Source organism: Littorina saxatilis, linkage group LG10, assembly GCF_037325665.1.
Source record: "Littorina saxatilis isolate snail1 linkage group LG10, US_GU_Lsax_2.0, whole genome shotgun sequence".
NCBI classification, from domain to species: Eukaryota; Metazoa; Mollusca; class Gastropoda; order Littorinimorpha; family Littorinidae; genus Littorina; species Littorina saxatilis.
In genome coordinates, this window is record NC_090254.1 from 13342975 (window position 1) to 13361316 (window position 18342).

General features: G+C 38.9%; 2 protein-coding genes and 1 long non-coding RNA gene across 5 annotated transcripts in view; 2 read left to right on the top strand and 1 right to left on the bottom strand.

Moving 5' to 3' along the window:
* Positions 1-18342, bottom strand: part of LOC138978212 (uncharacterized) — a 448901-nt gene that overhangs the window by 282585 nt on the left and 147974 nt on the right. The window lies entirely within an intron of this gene.
* The window catches only part of LOC138978209 (lisH domain-containing protein ARMC9-like), a 46300-nt gene continuing 29516 nt past the window's right edge, over positions 1559-18342 (top strand). For all 3 annotated transcript variants that reach the window (XM_070350871.1, XM_070350872.1, XM_070350873.1), the window contains exons 1-9: positions 1559-1631; positions 2072-2194; positions 2701-2826; positions 3243-3410; positions 4744-4893; positions 5392-5484; positions 5637-5661; positions 6138-6232; positions 7161-7235. In XM_070350871.1, coding sequence (XP_070206972.1) covers positions 2090-2194; positions 2701-2826; positions 3243-3410; positions 4744-4893; positions 5392-5484; positions 5637-5661; positions 6138-6232; positions 7161-7235 — 837 coding nt within the window. In that variant the 5' untranslated portion in view covers positions 1559-1631; positions 2072-2089. The remainder of the gene's footprint in view (positions 1632-2071; positions 2195-2700; positions 2827-3242; positions 3411-4743; positions 4894-5391; positions 5485-5636; positions 5662-6137; positions 6233-7160; positions 7236-18342) is intronic.
* On the top strand, positions 11250-17377 carry LOC138978216 (uncharacterized). The gene is made up of 2 exons (XR_011459605.1): positions 11250-13238; positions 15739-17377. It is a non-coding gene; the product is annotated as an uncharacterized lncRNA (long non-coding RNA).

Here is an 18342-nt window from a genome sequence, read left to right on the forward strand (position 1 = left end):
TGAAAGCTTACTAATTTACATGATTGTTCTGAAACTCTACTAAAGGTAAACTTGCTTCACCCGTGAAATGGTCAGATATGGAACAATATGTATACCCCTGCCCAACGAAGTTGGAGGGGGGTATACTGGATTCACTTTGTCCATCTGTCTGTGTGTATGTCTGCAAGTATATGGAACCATATTTTGATACAATGATACCATCTTAAGTGATATTGATATTTATACCCCAGCCTAATGAAGTTGGAGAGGGAGAGTGAGAGAGAGAGAGAGAGCCTGAGAGAGAGAGAGAGAGAGAGAGAGAGAGAGAGAGAGAGAGAGAGAGAGAGAGAGAGAGAGAGAGAGAGAGAGAGAGAGAGAGAGAGAGAGAGAGAGAGAGAGAGAGAGAGAGAGAGAGAGAGAGAGAGAGAGAGAGAGAGAGAGAGAGAGTTGATAAACAAAATACTCCCCCCCCCTACACACAAAAAGAAGTATATTGTCTCGCGTGCAAGAACTTTATAGCCCAGACTCCCCACCCATCTCGCAACCCCGGCCATCTCCTCACGTCTCTCATCCCCTCTCCAGTTGAATGTTTAGTTCATAAAAATAAAAAATAAAAAAGTTTCATATGTGAAAATTATTTGTTGTGCCTTTCGTCTTTAAAGGGGCAAAAAGTAGCTTCCATTTTCCCTTCTTGCCATGCCTTTCGATCCATTTTGGTGATCTAGCCACCTAAGCATGACAAAGAGGAAAAATCAAAAGTTTCTATGTGTCCCTTTAAACCTGTAATTCGAAGTTTGAGTTGGGAATACTCGAGAAGAATCATTACATTTTTTAAGATGATAAATAATTTTTGTCTTTGTACATTTAATTTCTATTTTGAGTTGAGAACAATAAAGAAGACATGTTCAATGTATGAAACGTATTACTTGTTGAGTTTGTATTCATTGGGCGGGGGTATAAATATCAATTTCACTTAAGATTTAGTATCATTGTATCAAAATATGGTTCCATATACATACAGACATACACACAGACAGATGGACAAAGTGAATCCAGTATACCCCCCTCCAACTTCTTTGGGCAGGGGTATACATATTGTTCCATATCTGACAACATTTCACGGGTGAAGCAAGTTTACCTTTAGTAGAGTTTCAGAACAATCATGTAAATTAGTAAGCTTTCAGAACAATAACGTATGAGGGCTTACTTGATTACGATGAAATAAATAGTAGACTTTCAGAACAATCACGCGTGACACACGTGCACAGACACCCCCCCCCCCCCCCCCCCCCCCCCCCCCCCCCCCCCCCCCCCCCCCCCCACCCGCATGGTGACCCTCTTTCAAGTCTGTCAAGTTGTTTCATCTGCTAACATACTCGTGTTTTTCTGACTTCTTTATTCGCAAGAAATAATGTTTTACTTCAAATAATTATGCAACAACTCTTACGCAAGATTTCAGTTTTCGCTTTCGCTGACTGTATCCGAGGCTGTCAGTATCATGATCTACACGAGTTTTATTATTCCCACTTGGCTTATCCTCATTTGGCGAGACAAGGGAAACTACTCTTCAACCTCTTAACCGGAAGTGTAAAGGTTGGCATGCCATCGATGTAAACATTTCTGTGGACGTATTTTCATCTAAAACTGATACAGTAAGGTTGCTTTTATTCCGATATAAAGTTTAAATCGTAGGTTCTATTTTAGCGTCTTTATTGGCCCAAGAAGAGTATTTCGTGTCAAGAACAGACTTCTTGCAGCTGTTTTTTCGCCTCAATATCAGTGAGCAAATTTATCACAGTTATGATATAAATTCCATATTTTTACCATGATCTGGCATCCACACTCACATAATCCCCGTATTCCGCATATAAATTAGTTTGCATTTTCGTTGAAAGAACTTTACAACAGCAAGAAGAGATTGAGAGAGATCCAGAAAGAGAGACAGACAGAGAGAGAGAGGGTAAGAGACACAGAGAGAGTGACTTTGTTATCGAAAGTTCTGTCTTTTTATACCACTGTTTCCATAAAAGAAATGCGAAAGTTGTACTGCGTTTTGTCAGTAAAGTAGCAAATTGATTGTTATATATTTCAGAGATATGGAAAGTTCTGAATGAACTCTGCAAAAAGTGAACGGAAACCTGATCAGCCACGCAAGATGTCGGGCAACCTCTCTGTTGTGGCCTTCGAAGGGGAGCTGAATTCAATTGTCAAAGAGGTAAAAAAAAAATCAAAAGTTATCAAATATTTTGCTTCTATAATTTCAGGGAAAGGGACTGGTGCTAATTTTAGGCTGGAGATACATTTCTGATAAATCTGCTAGTATATATTGACTTTTAAGAAATTAATAAAAGGGAAAAGAAAACTCATTCCTTTGTGACAGTGAACACTGTATCGGCTGTTTTCAATAGGTGCCATGAGTAAATGCTTGTGTTTTAATCATGCTTTTTTTTTTCAAGAAAGAAGAACTTTGATTTTAGGGAGACTCTAACCATTTTTCAAGCAAGTAATGTGTTTTTAAATTCTGAATAATATTACTGCATGGTCCACTCGCTTTTTGATGTCATTGATGGAAGCATTTTCATTTTCGCTCATAGCACTAATACAGTGAGAACAACGCTGCTTATATTGCACTGACTATTCAATCATTAAAGAGTATTAATTTTGGTAGTCCCTTTATCTCAGTTAAATTTGTTTATGTCTGTAGTTGTTTTTTTGTTCCAGTACCTTGACTTTGGTGGCTTTGACGGCACTCTTACTGAGTTTGAGCGAGAATGCCGAGCCAAGAAGAAGCCAGTCAGTCATCTTGACAAGAGAGCTCACGGTGATGAGAAGTGCATCATGGCTCAGGTAATTATGTCACAGGAATTAATTTTACCAAATTTAAATGCCTTCAGTTTGTGAGATGCCATGGTTGTTTTTTCAATGGAGTGTGTTTGATGAAGTGAATGTGTATTAGTTTTTAATGGGAAAAAAATGACATCAGGAGGATGGGAGGGAAGGTAGGGGATGGAGGATACATAAAGGAAGGGGAGGGGTGGTGGTGTTCATGTGCGTGTGTGTGTGTGTGGGGGGGGGGGGGGCACGAGAGTTGAGGGGCATGAGATTGAGGGGAAGAGAGAGACAATGTAATTGCAAATAGATAGTCTTTTTAGTGGTACAAGTGCTGTTAAACTCTCTGACATCAAAACTAGCTATACCTTTAAATTAAATTTAAGTTTAATACTTTGTTGCCATTTTAACATGTTTTTCTGTGCTTGTTTCAGAATCAGATGATAGAGTTTTTCCACGAAGGTAAAGGGGACATGTTCTTCAAACTGTGGCAAGACTACCTTCCCCCTGCTGTACAGAACAGTGACCAAGTCGCGCAAAAACTGGAATTCTATCTCAAAATCTACTTCACAGTCTATCCCATCAAGTACAACCAACCACAGGCAAGTGTTGAACACCTCTTGTATGTTAATTTTGATGGGGGAACTCTCATGATGTTCTTGACCTAATCCTTTCAGCCCCTTTCATTCTACTTGTACATTTTTAGCGTACTTTTGTACTACTAGTACAAACAGCCCTACAAAATTTTAGTTTCAGTCTTCAGCTGATTATAACTTTTGAGCCAATAGACCAATTGAACTTGCTTTGCTTTTTAGATGAAAGCTAAAAGTAAAAAAGCCATTCTTTTATTTGACAAGTAAATCAAGTGACGTCCAGGCTGAGTTATATATAGCTGCTGTTGCTAAACTGCGATCTCAGAGTTTTCAGGATTAATCAACAGCCACAGGTGCACCTCAAGAGGATGTGATGGTTTCTTTCATTTAATTACAATTACTTTCTGTAAAATTGATTTGTGTGCGCTTTCAAGTTTCAAGTTATAATGCCATGAATTTGGTTAATGAGGAGACAGATTGGATATTTTAACGTTTTGCGAGAAACAACAAATCTCACATCCGTATATAATTTAACTTGGCAAATGCTGAACATTTAGACACAAAAATGAAAGCGGACAAAAACGCAGAAAGTTGTCTCCCAAAGAGTAGCTTAAGACTTCAGTATGTGTTTATCACTACCACGTCCCTAAGATGTATTGAGGGTTTAAATTTGATTAAAAATAAAATGAGAAGGCTTCTTGATGACCTGAGACGTTTTTTAGTCTGAAGTGTTTTGTGCATCTGTACGACTCCGAGCTGTATTCAACCATGTATGGTTTCTCTTTCCGGAATGCTTGAAAAACTCTGTTTTGTAAAATGCCTAAAATTGAAGGACAGCTCTCATATTCTTTAAGTGCGACTTTTTCTTTGTTCTTAAAAGACAATACATGTACAGGAAAGCATGTCTTGAAAGCCTTCCTTAACTGAGCTTGAAGTTGACTTCGCAAAGTCTTTTTATGACAAATTCAGTTCCAAAGCTTCATGGAGCAAGGTTTATGTGAAGTGGCGAAGTTGACTTTGCCCAATTAACATCAGCTGCTTAACGGCCACCCAAGGGACCAATCAAAAGGTATTCTAATAGATGCTATGGAAAGACGAACTCGCCACTAATCCTTTAAGGTGGCCCTAATAGGCAGGTAGGTGTTATTCAGAGTCTGTGTGTTTGCAGTTCTGTTAGCACTCTGTTTGGTTGTTGTGTTTGAATGTACTATGTATTGCATGAACTCAAACCAAGATATATTCCTGTGTAATGCACGTGGTTGAAATAAAATCTTATGTCTTATGTGTTCAAGGCAGCTTTGACTTTACCTAAGGAAAGGTTTCATAACTTGCTTGTTGACAGGCTGCCACAGAGGAAGCAATGGCGGACTTCAAGAAATTCATCGAGACACGTGGATCCAAACTCAGCCAGACAACGGAATTCCTCCCTTTTTACGCTCTGCCCTTTGTTCCCAACCCAAAAACACATCCGTCATACAGAGAAATGTTTACCGTAAGTCAGGACTGTAGTGTATGTGTGTGTGTGCGTACCTGCATGCGTGTGTGTGTGAAACAGAAGAGTATCGATGCATAGGCACATAAATAGAAAGAGTATCGATGCATAGGCATGTGTATGTATGTGTGTGTGTGTGTACGTTTGTTTGTTGGTGTACTTGTGTGTGTGTGTGTATAAGTGTGTGTGTGAAATAGAAAGAGTCTCGATGCATAGGCATGTGTGTACGTGTGTTTGTTGGTGTACTCTCGTGTGTGTGTGTTCTAGGGTGTGTGGGTGCATGTGTGTATTTGTCAGTGTGTGTGTGCATGTGTGTATGTATATGTTTGTTTGTTGGTGTACTCTTGTGTGTGTGTGTGTGTGTGTGTGTGTGTGTGTGTGTGTGTGTGTGTGTGTGTGTGTGTGTGTGTGTGAAACAGAGGGAATATCATTGCATACATACATCCCAATCTAAGTTATTTCCCCTTTTCTGTGACCTGCGCTCTCTACGTTACACAGGAGGCTTGGTCCAAAGATCTGGTAGCCAGGGTGGAAAAGTTCCTGACACTGTCACTTAAATCTACCATTCAACCACGCCTCTTCGACCTTTATGTATCCTTTTCACTTTACTTGCGAAGTTTGATGCACTTCTGGTATGTTCATTGATTTGTCTGATACAGTATCTGTTCTGCTTGTCGGTGTTGTACACCCTGTGTTGTATGTTGAGACATGTAACATAAGGGTTTTCCTTAGCCAGTCATCAGCGAGGAACAAGAGGAGATGCTAAAGGTAACATTCAATCTTATGATGAGTGTGTGTGGTTATAGTTCTGCAGACTTTAGAAAGTAAACAAATTAATTTAATTTGAGAATGAAAGTAACTTTATAACAGCCTTGAGATATTACTGAACAACCCATCGTAATTTGTGCAATGGAAGTAAATTTTTCTAAGGAAAAATGTGGATTACATTTGGATTGCACCTTTACCCTGTAGTTTTAATTTCCAAGGTCTAGTTTTGTGTGTGTATGTGTTTGCAGTTGTCAAAAGTCCACTGATATGCGACAGGATCTGTGAGGGCTACTCTGTCTGTTCAGGACAGAATCAAACACTTCCGTTTGTAAGATTGAAAAATTACATTGCCCATCCCACATCAGTATGAAAATCTCAGAAGACTTTCATGCATTATTGTGACCGATCTTCCTGGTTTGGTTTTGCCAATTATTTTCTTTGCTGGCTTCCGTCTCAACATTTCCTCCTTGTTCCAGGTGAGGACCGAACACAGGCAACATACCTACAACAACAAGCAGTGGATGCAGAGAGAAAGAGCTTGACTTACATTCGACGCTTCAACAAAGTTCAGGTAGCCACATTCCGCATGACTTTGACTGTTTGGTCTTCCATGTTACCTTTAGTAGGTCTAAATCTTGGGAGTGCATGTGAGGGCAGTCTAATTATCTCTTAATTAAAAAAAAAAGAGTCTTAAATTTGACTGCAGCAGTTTGTCCATACCATGGAACCCCCATATCAAAACCACCCTAACAAATCAGAGAAGATTAGGTCATAATTTACAGGGGAGGGTAATTTACAGAAGTTATGAACAGAACATTCCCCCCCCTGGGTTAGGGGGAAGAATTTACCTGATGCTCCCCAGCATGTCGTAAGAGGCGACTAACGGATTCTGTTTCTCCTTTTACCCTTGTTAAGTGTTTCTTGTATAGAATATAGTCAATGTTTGTAAAGATTTTAGTCAAGCAGTATGTAAGAAATGTTAAGTCCTTTGTACTGGAAACTTGCATTCTCTCAGTAAGGTCATATATTGTACTACGTTGCAAGCCCCTGGAGCAAATTTTTGATCAGTGCTTTTGTGAACAAGAAACAATTAACAAGTGGCTCTATCCCATCTCCCCCCTTTCCCCGTCGCGATATAACCTTGAACGGTTGAAAACGACTTTAAACACCAAATAAAGAAAGAAAGAAAGAACAGAACATCTGTGAAAGCAAGGTCTCAAAAGGAGAGGGTGCTTTGGGCAGGCTTGAAACAGGGATCAGGTACATGTGTAGTGAACGAAGACCGACGCCTGAGAACAACCCTCTGATGATGACAGTGTTTTTGCGATGAAAGCTTTTCAGGCAGAGTTTTCATACCCCACATGTACACATTTTGTAAAGCTATTTGTGTCTAGAAGTGTCCATGGAGAACATAAAATGCATTTTGGACAGAAAATCACAGATTCGTTAGTGCATATATATTATATAGTATATATGTACATGATGCTGTTGAATTGCAGGCCGACTATCACAGTTTGATAGGCATAACAGCAGACCTGGTGGACGCTCTTGAGTCAACGGTTCAAGGACGACCTGTAAGTTATCTATCTCCCAGATGTTTTAATTTGTATGCGCGCTTTTACCCTGGTGTGGGTGAAAATAACAAGGAGATCCTGTTTGACTTCCCGGTTTTACCCTTTTTGACTAGAAGTGAGATTCCATGGGTTTTGCTTGATGTTGGTGTTTACAGAGAAATGTTATGATTTTTCCCAAAAAATTATGTTTGTTTCTGTTATTCTTTTGTATAGCCATCCATACTATAGTTTAGGTGTGATATAGAAAACCCCAAAATGGAATTTTAGAGAGTTCTGTTGCCTGCCCTGAAGCTTTTGCACAGAACTGTAACTTCACTGTTATGCACATATATTTGAAATGTATATTGCTAAACCTGCTTTGCTGGATCCCGTTATAATGCCATTTAGAAAAAATCTCATTGTAATGTTGAACAAAGGAATTGCTGAACACTTCCTTGCATTTTGAAAAAGTTTGTTGAAGTATGCAGTAGAAAATGCCAATGTTTGAACAGTAATAATAATACATGTTGTCAGTTTGCAAGGACACGTACCTTATTCAGCACCCAGCATTTAGAAAGTGTTGTGACCTAATGATTCTAACTTTGGTCACTAAATTTACAATAATGATTTTCTGTTTCATTGAAAGTGAATATGCCAACCATGTTTGTTTTATCATCTATGTTCTGACCATCTCTGGACAGAAAAAAAGAGATCAAGGAAGATGCGCTGCTCAATTAACACTAGTTGTTGAGAGTTCTGTTCCATGCAACAGGAAGCATCAGATCTAAAATACTGAAAAAAATAACTGTCTGTAAACTAAAGTGTGAATGACAAGACCACAGCTTTTCCCTTTCTCTGTTTGTGGCTAATTTACAGGATGGTGAAACGGTGAGAGGAAAAACACGAGTTAGATGTGAATGTTTAACATTGCGTCCTTCCTGTGAAACTGGTTAGCACGTAGACCATTTTAGATCTGTCCAGGATTTTGCCTGGGATCAAAGACCATATGTGACCCTCCACCACGGAATGAGTCGCATGTCACCTTTGCATGATTTTCATATTTTTACATTTTCCTACAGAGTTTTTTATGCTCTATCCAGTGGTGAAAACCGTTTTAGAAAAGAGCGAAAACTGTTTGAGTTATAAGCCTGTGACTAAGGTGACCCTCACGCTGTTACCATACATTCTCCGGACTTATACCAAGCCTAGCGCAGAACCGCGCGAGGTGACATGCGACTCATTTCGTGGTGGAGGGTCACATTATTCTCTCCACTTATAAACGTACATTACCAAAAGCCAATCAGCTGTCTAGCTGTGAGGGCCGTTATCAATATTTTAGTGAACTTTGACCATTTTGCACATGGACACCACCAGTGTCAGTTAAGAAACCGATTCATACAAAAATCATCCCACCATGCAAAGACGCATGCAGCCAGAAATTTGATTTTTGGTATGTGTCTAAGTAGAGGGATCAGTCTTATCCCATGTAAAGGCCTAGACTGTGGATCTAAGACTCCCCCCCGCGGGTTAGGGGAAAGAATTTACCCGATGCTCCCCAGCATGTCGTATGAGGCGACTAACGGATTCTGTTTCTCCTTTTACCCTTGTTAAGTGTTTCTTGTATAGAATATAGTCAATGTTTGTAAAGATTTTAGTCAAGCAGTATGTAAGAAATGTTAAGTCCTTTGTACTGGAAACTTGCATTCTCCCAGTAAGGTCATATATTGTACTGCGTTGCAAGCCCCTGGAGCAATTTTTTGATTAGTGCTTTTGTGAACAAGAAACAATTAACAAGTGGCTCTATCCCATCTCCCCCCCTTTCCCCGTCGCGACGTTAAACACCAAATAAAGAAAGAAAGAAAGAAAGATCTAAGATGGCGATCAAGCTGAATCGTCTACACGGGAAGGACTACTGAGCCTTTATTGTGTGTTTGTGTGTTTATGGTGGCGGTCCTTTGTTGGGTCTGGAATTGTATTTTTTTTGTGTTCCTAACCCTTGCTTGCCTCTACTCAATGTGGATCTTCTGAATCTCAGGTGGCGGAGAATGTAAGTAACAATACATGTACAGTATAAGCAAAGAGGAATGGCTTTTTGCAGTATCGTTACATTGTCGCTTCATTTGAATGTTTGCCAGTCTACCAGCATGTCATGTGTGTATCACTGTATTTGTATGTGAATGAATGTGTGAGTGTGAATGTAAATATGTGTGTGTGTGTGTGTGTGTGTGTGTGGGTGTGTGTGTGTGTCTGTTTGCATGCCTGTGATTGTGCACACGTGTATGTATTTGTGTGTGTATGCTTGATTTTTGAGTCACTTGAGAAAAAGTGACTCTATGTAATCGGTCAGTGTTAGTCTGTCCGGCCGGCCGGCCGGCCGTCCGTAGACACCACCTTAAAGTGTAACTAAACAAGCAAAAAGGAAAAACATCGTTCAGCAACCTTTACACTTTGATATGAAGAAGGGCCTCATATACTGTCGAACTGCGAAAAAAAAAAATTTTTCACTCACTCTGACACTGTTTGACGGACATGTGAAGTGCGCGCCAGGAACGACAATCTTCTTAGTTTACCTGATTAATGCCCTTAATTTTTGGTTCTGGTACTTTCAGTTCCGGCTGTTGTCATCAATCTACCAAAATAAAAGATCAAACGGAGTTTTCGATTTTTGAGTCACTTGAGAAAAAGTGACTCTATGTAATCGGTCAGTGTTAGTCTGTCCGGCCGGCCGTCCGTAGACACCACCTTAACGTTGGACTTTTCTCGGAAACTATCAAAGCGATCGGGCTCATATTTTGTTTAGTCGTGACCTCCAATGACCTCTACACTTTAACGATGGTTTCGTTGACCTTTGACCTTTTTCAAGGTCACAGGTCAGCGTCAAAGGAAAAATTAGACATTTTATATCTTTTCTCGGAAACTATCAAAGCGATCGGGCTCATATTTTGTTTAGTCGTGACCTCCAATGACCTCTACACTTTAACGATGGTTTCGTTGACCTTTGACCTTTTTCAAGGTCACAGGTCAGCGTCAAAGGAAAAATTAGACATTTTATATCTTTGACAAAGTTCATCGGATGTGATTGAAACTTTGTAGGATTATTCTTTACATCAAAGTATTTACATCTGTAGCCTTTTACGAACGTTATCAGAAAAACAAGGGAGATAACTAGCCTTTTCTGTTCGGCAACACACAACTTAACGTTGGGCTTTTCTCGGAAACTATAAAAGTGACCGGGCTCAAATTTTATGTGAACGTGACTCATTGTGTTGTGAATAGCAATTTCTTCCTGTCCATCTGATGCCTCATATAATATTCAGAACTGCGAAAGTGACTCGATCGAGCGTTTGCTCTTCTTGTTATTTCATGGTTCAGAAAAATATTGCTTATTTTCTGAAGTCAACTCTTTTAGCGAATCTTTCTTTGATTCTTAAAAGTCATTTCAGATTTTTGAAAAATAGTCAACGGTTAGTAATTACCAATATATCGTAAACAAACATATCGATAGGTTTTGGTAAGAAGACACAAGTGCGATGAATGTGGTACCAGTATTTTTGTGGTAAGTAAGGATGCATTTCTTTGCTGTAAGCACATTTACAATGCACATTAAATCTGTTTAGCAACATAAACGAAAGCATGGTACAGTGCCGCTTGTTTATGGTCTATCTTTTCGCGGCAGATGCGTAACAATTAGGGTCTCAGTTGGAAAAAGCTGCTCGGAACCAGAGCAGATTTGGCTTGGGTTCTTTGAGTGTGAATGATTGACGAGTGGCTTGACATTTTTAACGAATCATTACTGTAGCCTACTTGAAACCATCATCTGTTTCTGAATTTGTCATCAGTTATGATTGAGCAGTCTCATAGGAATCGTCCATAAAATGTTAAACCGAAAAAGGGCAGACGATTCTGAATCACACAGGCTGCTGTACAAAATCAGATCTAAAACGATATTTTGAACTGCGACGTCTACGTAAATGCCCTGTAACAAAATACCTTGTCCTGGTCATGTGTATACACATCAGCTTCTATAGGGAAGATCAGTATTTTATATTAATCACAAATACAAGATTAGAAATAGTTCTGAAGATCGCCTTTGATTTCAGTTTCAGCGGCAAAGTAGCAGATCTGTCCAAACCGGCATCGTTTCATGGTTGAAACTTGAATAATCCCAAATAGATCTGAGTGGGGGTAAGTTTTATAGTATTTCAATTTTTTACGGCAGTTTTATTTAAAGATAGTGTAGTGGATGTCTCTGGTGAAGACTACAGTTATATGATTTTTTTACTCACATGCGAAGCAAAAGTGAGTCTATGTACTCACCCGAGTCGTCCGTCCGTCCGTCCGTCCGTCCGGACGTCCGTCCGGAAAACTTTAACGTTGGATATTTCTTGGACACTATTCAGTCTATCAGTACCAAATTTGGCAAGATGGTGTATGATGACAAGGCCCCAAAAAACATACATAGCATCTTGACCTTGCTTCAAGGTCAAGGTCGCAGGGGCCATAAATGTTGCCTAGCTATTTTTCACATTTTCCCCATTTTCTCTGAAGTTTTTGAGATTGAATACCTCACCTATATATGATATATAGGGCAAAGTAAGCCCCATCTTTTGATACCAGTTTGGTTTACCTTGCTTCAAGGTCAAGGTCACAGGAGCTCTTCAAAGTTGGATTGTATACATATTTTGAAGTGACCTTGACCCTGAACTATGGAAGATAACTGTTTCAAACTTAAAAATTATGTGGGGCACATGTTATGCTTTCATCATGAGACACATTTGGTCACATATGATCAAGGTCAAGGTCACTTTGACCCTTATGAAATGTGACCAAAATAAGGTAGTGAACCACTAAAAGTGACCATATCTCATGGTAGAAAGAGCCAATAAGCACCATTGTACTTCCTATGTCTTGAATTAACAGCTTTGTGTTGCATGACCTTGACCTTGGGTCAAGGTCACATGTATTTTGGTAGGAAAAATGTGTAAAGCAGTTGTTAGTGTATGATGTCATTGCTAGGTTTAGTTATTTGACCTTGAAGGTCAAGGTCATGTAAAGGTCAAGGTCAAGCATGTGAGTCGTATGGGCTTTGCCCTTCTTGTTTGTTGTAATATTAAAATGATTGTTCTTTATTTACACAATTGAATAATTTGTATTTATTTGTTTGCAGATGACGGCATACTGAGTGCTCCAAGAACATACGCCTGCTGGCATTTTGTGTCTTTTCTGAAGACGTCGAGGCAAGCAGAAGTCACGGTCCTGGCCACACACACACAATGACATGAACAAGAAATGATATTTTTTCATGGGCATATCCAGTATTAAAACTTTATTACCATGCAAACGCAACGATTAGAATTTAGAGAAGGTCATCGGTCACACACACACACACACACACACACACACACTGGGCGGATCCGGAGGGGGGTTCCGGGGTTTCAGGACCACTTAGGAGCCGGCCTTTGTATTCTAAGTGACGATTTTGGAAAGAAGTTGGCTAATTAGTTTGCTGAGGTTGCGCCAGATCGATCAATTGTCCTTGTTGTGATTCAAATTTTTCTTCTTAATATATTTACTTTTTTGGAAGGTGTATTAGGGGATGTTTCTTGGCTCAGATTGATCCATTTTCCTTGTTTTTATCAACATTTGTCGGACCCCTCCCCCCCCCCCCCCCCCTCCCAAGGAGGTTGAACGCTTCGCGTCTTCAAATAAACGCTTCGCGTCGTCAAATTGTCCCTAAAAGAAATTTGGAAACTCCCCCTTAAAAATGATGTGATCCGCCCCTGCACACACACAAACACACACAAATAGAGATGTAATAAATGGATACAGTTTTTCTTTATTTAAATTACAATCAGATGTGGTCGTAGAACAGGCACTGTAAACAAAACCTAGCATGATATACCACTTGTGTGATGTTTCGGTCAATATCTTTATTTTCCTTTCAGAAATACATTGGCGTTTTGAATGTCAAGGGAAGTGATACAAATGCTGCAGCGGGCTATCAAGAACGCGAAGGCAAACAAGGTAAATACCTACTTCTGACATTAGTTTACTTATTAACTCTTTCTATACTGGCCATTATCTCCCCAGTCTCTCCCCAGAAACTGGCCATTTGCATGGGTTTGCAAAAAAATTCTCAAAAATAAACAAAACAAGATGCAGCCTTCAAACTCATAGGTTTTATTGTGAATATATTGCTAAAACATATGCCAAAGTTTGGTTTCATTGTTGTGAAAAAAAATAAAAATATGATGTCCAGAATTTATGGGTATATTTTACGCAATACGAAAAAGGGGGTATGTATTTTGACTTAGAAGCATTTTTTCTTATGAAGGCTCTGTTTGCAACAAAACTGTTTCTGTTTACTTGTATGAAGATTGTGCTTACACAAAAACATAACACATACCAACTGATTTTCCATTTGGTGGTCATGTAAGCATTGTGAACATGTCCGAAAAATCTGATCATAGACCATGTGGTCGACATGCAGACCTGAACGGCCAGTGTATGGTGGCAGAGTTGGAAAATAGGAAAAGTCTTGATGCCAATCCTTCATCAAAAACCGAAGAAAATCGTCATTGTAATAAGTTTGCTTTATTCTAAATCAAACGACTAGGATAGATGACAGACACAACGACAAACACATTCAATTCTATGTAAAACATACACAATGCTCACGTTAACAAGCTGGCCATAACAATGTGCCCATCGTGCATGAAGTGTGGCTTTGGTCGGATCAGTAGCCGTGCTTTGTCTGCGATACTAAACATGAAATCTTGTTAAAGCGACGATTTAGCAATGTTGTTGCTGCTGCTGCTGTCTGTTCTTGTCACAACATCTCGTTTTTTCCCTCCTGATTCTGAGAAGAAGCTGTTTAATTGTGATATCAGGCCTAGGAACCCCTGATTTTCACTTGGAGCATTCTCAAAGAAACTTAGCGTATGTTAAGAAAAATGGAGTGTACTCCACACTTTGTCTTTTGTTGTTCGTTGTCGTTGCATGTCTACCGTTCCACAGCCACCTACTATAGCTGATGGGGTCTATGTCGACCAAAAGAATGGGATTCACTGTAGGTCGAGTTCCTGTAGGTGGATTCTCTGTATACCTAAGACTTTAAAATTGGCAATCTTGTATACAGGGAATACCACAGGGTGTAGTTCCTGTAGCGTTTTGCTAATATCAATGAAAGTCACGTGATGCTTAGCGACATCGTTAGAATTTGATGTTTTTCGATCTTTTTTTGATATTTCTTAGAAATTCGAGTAAGGTTTGCAAGTTTTATTGAAAAACTGCACCCTGTGGGATTCCCTGTATACTAGATTGCCAATTTTAAAGTCTTAGGTATACAGGGAATCCACCTACAGGAACTCGACCTACAGAGAATCCCACTCTTTTGGTCAGCCCTACTATAAGTGCAAGTGTTAAATGACGTATTTCCACAAAAGACTGCTTGCAGAGAATCATGTGATGCCAATGACAGGTAAGGACATGTGGTAATACATACTACGTTTTGGAACCAGGGAAAATGCAGCACAAATTATTTATCAACCAAATTGATTGACTTGTGCACCACGACAAAAGTTTTCTTTGATCCATAAAAGGTCTTTTGCCAGAAAAATTGCTCTGAACATCAAGTACCCTGCAAGTTGTCACACATTTACATTATTGAAATAAAAAGAAAACACACCAGTAACCAGGTTAGGTACGTTAATATCTATAATCAATATCTCGGCACGTTACTGCCTTCTTCGGGATGGTAAGCTGAACATTATTGAACAAAATAATCGGTTTAGATTGTATACTTTGATTCCTGAACGAAGAAGCAGAGGTACTGCATACAACTAGGACTGTAATATCAGCTTTTGCCTGAAACACACACACATACACTTATAAAATTAATGCAATGTTATTGTATGAAGCCAGAACAATCACTAACTTACATAGTTGGTCACACAATTACCCATCACTGAACAATAAATCAAAGTCGGGTGGATTCAATGACTAAAGCAGTAAAGGCTTTGAAAAAACCCTCATCACAAAACATCCCCCCCCCCCAAAAAAAAAAAAAATAAATAAATAAATAAATGAAATAAAACAGGTTGTGTATATAGCGCAGTAAACACCATGCAGGTACAAGCAAAGATTTGACAGTGATTATCCTTGTTTTATATAGCACACATTTTCTAGTTTTAATCTCTCTCTCTCTCTCTCTCTCTCTCTCTCTCTCTCTCTCTCTCTCTCTCTCTCTCTCTCTCTCTCTCTCTCTCTCTCTCTCTCTCTCTCTCTCTCTCTCTCTCTCTGTCTGGAAAGTAATTTATTGACCTGTGGGTTATTTGCGTTTGTATACACATTGGTGATTCGTAAACTATGTCGAAAGAGATTGTCAAACAATATTATATGGGGTGTCTTAAAAAAAATGTATATCAACAAAATCTGTCATTATTATCAGGCACACGGTTTTAACAAAGCTATGTCACGGAATGCAACATAAGTGGCTTAAAAAGTCGTGTTTTTGTGTGTGCAGGATATTCGCTAGGACAGGACCTCAAGCTGAACCAGCACAACAGCGATGCATTCTTCCATGGCTTCCACAAAAGTCTTTCACCTATAGCGGGCTTTGCATACAGATAGTCCAAAGAGGGTTAGGGTTACCTTAACCCTCCTTTTTAAAAATTCTTTAGACCAATTATCCCTCTGTTCCCATGTTAAACATGGAATAATTCTGGACAAATGCGAGGACGTTAGCTTTTTTTTTATTTTATTTTTTTTATCATTTTACTTATCATTAAAACTTGTTTAGATTTCGATTCGTAAACCATTTACAGTAATCCTTTGTTTTTTTAACTTTGTTCATCTTACCACAGTCACTTCGTTGTTTAGATTTATCATTAAATTTGTTACCATTATGCAGGAATATTTCCTGTGTCAAAAGTTAATGCTTATTCTGATTGATGGGTGCTCCAAACTAAGTTATTTTGACTGCCTTATTCGAATTCATTTCCAAGACAGGGCTGAGAAGTGGAGAAGCTTAGGAGAATATCGTAAAAATTGTCTGGGTGTTTATGCAAAACTTTCGAATATGTCAGATTTTACTTTAGAGATACTGTTAACTGACAGAAATGCTATAACTTCTACACCAATTGACTGGATAACTTCATATTCAGCATACTTAAACTTGATTTTATGCATGTGCAGTTCACAAAGTGGCAAATTTGTAGGTTAAATTATCTAACTTTTGCATCACCAATGACACCAACGCTTTCGTGTCTGAGGATTGCCCTGAACCTAGCTGTAACTGAATGCTTTCTTCAGGTCATCGATAGCCTGGGGGTTGAAGGGGATGTTTTTACATACTCAGACATTCAAAATAATCAAAAAGGTAAAAGCCTGAAGGGTTTAAATTAGGTAAAAATGGCTACCGCTCAATGTCAAAACTCGTTCTGTTTAGTCGACCCCCGAATTTGGAGAAAATTAAAATTGCACAAAAGTCAGACCATTCAATTTACAAAATTGCCACTTACTGGAAAGGCAGAACATAAACTGAAGTTAATGAATACCATATATAAAATAATTGGTTCAACAGATGCAGAAGTAATTTGCATGGTTGTGGGTGTCCTTTTTAGGGGGGTCAACCCTGTAGAAGAGACGATTTTCTTTATTTATCAATCCGTAATATATTGTTTGTTATGCATACAAGATTAACATTGACAAATACTTCAAGACTCCTCATTGATTTTAAGAAATGTTGTGGTTTTTTTTGTTACTGACTGATTCACTTTCTATTCACTTTACTCTACATAAGTCACGACAAGAAAAGCAAGGGAGGTAATTTCTTCGGAAGAGGTAATTCTCTCCCCTCAGAACGATTGTTGTAGTTTGTTTGATTTTGTTCCCTTCTAATAAGTATTATTTAAAATAGATCTTTACATCTTGATGTGAAAGGCGCAGTACCTCCCTCCCCCCAGGATGTTAAATTCTAGGTTGTGTCCATGTAAAATCCTGATCCTAGTCAAGATCCGAGTTGGTTTTTCATGCAACTGTGCCTCTTTATGCCACTCAATTAGACATACTTTGCAATCCATAATTGCACGAAACTAAGTACAGGAAATACGTTGTTGTCGTGTTTTTAATATTACATTATGAAATAAAAAATGTCACAACTGGTTTCGTGTTGGGCTTTCTCTCTCTGTCTGAATCTCATAATTACTTCCTTCTGAGGCCTGAAATGTTGCAGGCATTGTTCAGCTTACATTTATTGTTACAATTGTGTTTCTATCATTCGTTATCAGTGTGGATAAAAAAAAAAGCACACGTCAAAGTAATTTACCCTTCATCATTAAAAACATGCAGATACAGGTAATAAATATTTGGGATACTTTAAACAAATACAATGTTTGTTTGTTGCGTTTTTTTCTTTTTTTCAGAGCAAACACACATCGTATTTGTTCAAACGTGTATATTCTGCACTTTCTAATACCCTGCATGGATCTCCAAATCAAGAATAATGAAAAGTCGTCTAATAGCCCCGCGGCACTCACACGAACATGATAGAAGCTTGCATGTGTTCTGCGCGAACTTAGAATCCGGTTTCATTCTAGAATGGACCGGGTCCAGGTTGGAATTCTAACCCTGCGCAAGTACAGGGGTGCCATTCTAGAATGAAACCCTTGTTGCTGGTCCATTCTAGAATCGGCCGTGCGCAAGGTTGGAATTTGGGTCCAAGTTGGAATAGTCATTTCAGTTAGACTATCACACAGCCAAAGCCACAAATGTGGATTTTCTGTTTGTTTTTGTTTTTTGTGTGTTTGGTTGGGGTTTTTTTCTCGGGTTTTTTACACTTTACTCAAAGACATCGTGAATTGGGATTGTGATGTTCTGAAAGTGATTACGATTTTGAGAGACACTCAGCACTGATCGCTACGAACGGAAATTTCCGGACTGACAGTGTTTTGCCGATCTCGCTTGTAACTTTTAATCTTATTCATACACATGAAGTTGGTCTTCTGAATTGTGAAGATATAATGTCAACTTTTTTTTAAACCTGTGACAACAGCTCTATAACTCACTCTGTCCTTCTGTTGGTCTGTCTGTCGGTTAGTCGGTCTGACTGTCAAAAAAATTGTCAAAA